This window comes from Pholis gunnellus (genome assembly GCF_910591455.1).
Source record: "Pholis gunnellus genome assembly, chromosome: 10".
Classification (NCBI taxonomy): domain Eukaryota; kingdom Metazoa; phylum Chordata; class Actinopteri; order Perciformes; family Pholidae; genus Pholis; species Pholis gunnellus.
This window is the reverse complement of record NC_136537.1, coordinates 6,156,354-6,158,057: the sequence shown is the minus strand read 5'-3', so window position 1 is coordinate 6,158,057 and position 1,704 is coordinate 6,156,354. Positions and strand designations below refer to the sequence as shown.

General features: G+C 48.2%; 1 protein-coding gene across 1 annotated transcript; it reads left to right on the top strand.

Annotated features, from left to right (window-relative positions):
• Positions 1-234: 234 nt before the first annotated feature.
• LOC306702549 (putative nuclease HARBI1) lies at positions 235-1,339 on the top strand (the record flags this gene model as incomplete). Its single annotated transcript, XM_079168188.1, has 2 exons — positions 235-1,047; positions 1,139-1,339. 2 exons carry the CDS (start codon positions 235-237, stop codon positions 1,337-1,339), a joined length of 1,014 nt encoding a protein of 337 aa, XP_079024314.1.
• Between the last annotated feature and the right edge of the window lie 365 nt (positions 1,340-1,704).

The window sequence follows — 1,704 nt, the reverse complement described above, 5'->3', positions numbered from 1 at the left end:
TAATTTCATATTTAAAATGGTTTTACTGTAATCTAAAAATAATCATTCATACATACATTTTTCAGCTGAAACAGGTTGGATGGACAGACAGACAGATAGATAACTAGACAGAGAGATAGATAGATATAATATAAGCCTATTCTGCCTATGCTCCCCACATTTAATATTGTTCTTTATTTAACAGTTCTTCTTTTCCTCCTTTCCCTAAACCAGCCCAGACCCCTGTACTGCAGGATGAACCTCAGCGTTCCTGTCCTGGACAGGTTTTTTAATAATGAAGATACAAGGCCTGATTTTAGGCTGAGCAGGGAGGCCCTGGCTGTGCTGCTGGACCTCCTCCACCAGGATCGGAGGCACGGATGGGGTGCCACTATTGAGACCCTGGTCTTTTTATTCTGGCTGGCGTGTGGGGCCTCCTACAGGGTGGTCTCGGGAGTATTTGCAATCCCTCGATCCACTGTCCACCGCATCGTCCACAGAGTGACTGAGGAGGTGGTGGCCATTCGCCACCAGGTCATCCACTTCCTGAGTACCCCCGAAGACCTGGATGCAGTGTCTCGTGGGTTTGCAGGGCTGGCAAGACACCATGCTTTTCGGAAAGCTGCTGGAGCCATCGACGGCTGCCATGTCCGGATCAAGCCGCCAAGCGGCCTTGATGGTCACTGCTACAAAAACAGGAAACTGTTTTCTTCTATCCTACTGCAGGCTGTTTGTGACCATCAGGGCCGTTTCATCGACACCTACGTGGGCTGGCCTGGGTCAGTCCACGACTCTAGAGTGTTGCGCCACAGCCCACTGTACCGGCGTCCACTCTATCCTCCTCCAGGGCACTTCATCCTTGCAGACGGAGGGTACCTGTGCCTCCAACACCCACTCCCCCTCATCACTCCATGCAAGAGGCCTTTGCAAGGTGTGGGAGCCCAGCGCTTCAACGGCCATCATTCCAGGGCAGGCTCCATTATAGAGCGTGCCTTTGGAATGATGAAGAGCCGGTTCCGGGCCATCTTCCTCCAAGCGCTGGAGGTGCACCACACCTTCGTACCTCATGTAAGTAATCACTCAACAATACTTTTTAGGATACTGAAGAACAGTAGATCACATCATATTTATATATATATTTGCCATTTTACCATTTCAGGTCATAACAGCATGTGCCGTCCTCCACAACATCTGCCTCGGGGCTGAGGATATTATGGCCCCAGAGGACGATCTTGTGGAGGATGTGGCAGAGGATGAGGGGGAGAACGGTTTGGAGGCAACAGGTGCTCCCTGGTGGGACCAGCTGTCTGCAGAGGTGTCTGCCCTGGAGGACGTGCCTGGTGACCACAATTATTTCTAGGCAAGTATACAAATTTTAAAGCTGTGATACCTAATTACCAAAATTGTTTTTGTAGCACTGTTAGGACTGATTCTTTCAAAATAAAACGTATGCAGAGTATTTTATACTTCCTTATTTCTGACAATATAGTGACATGGCAGCCGTCGATGAGCCACCCCTGCAAACCCAGTTGCGACGATGTGGTGGATAGTGGAGCTGGAGACCAAACACTCTGGAGACCACCCAGAGGATATCATTACACCGGGGTCTTTGTTGTGGCACCCCATCATTTTTGTTTTGTTTTGTTCAATTATATATATATATTTTGTTTCAATTCTCACCTTTTTATACACACGAAAAAGCTCTTTTAAAACGCTTTTCCTACT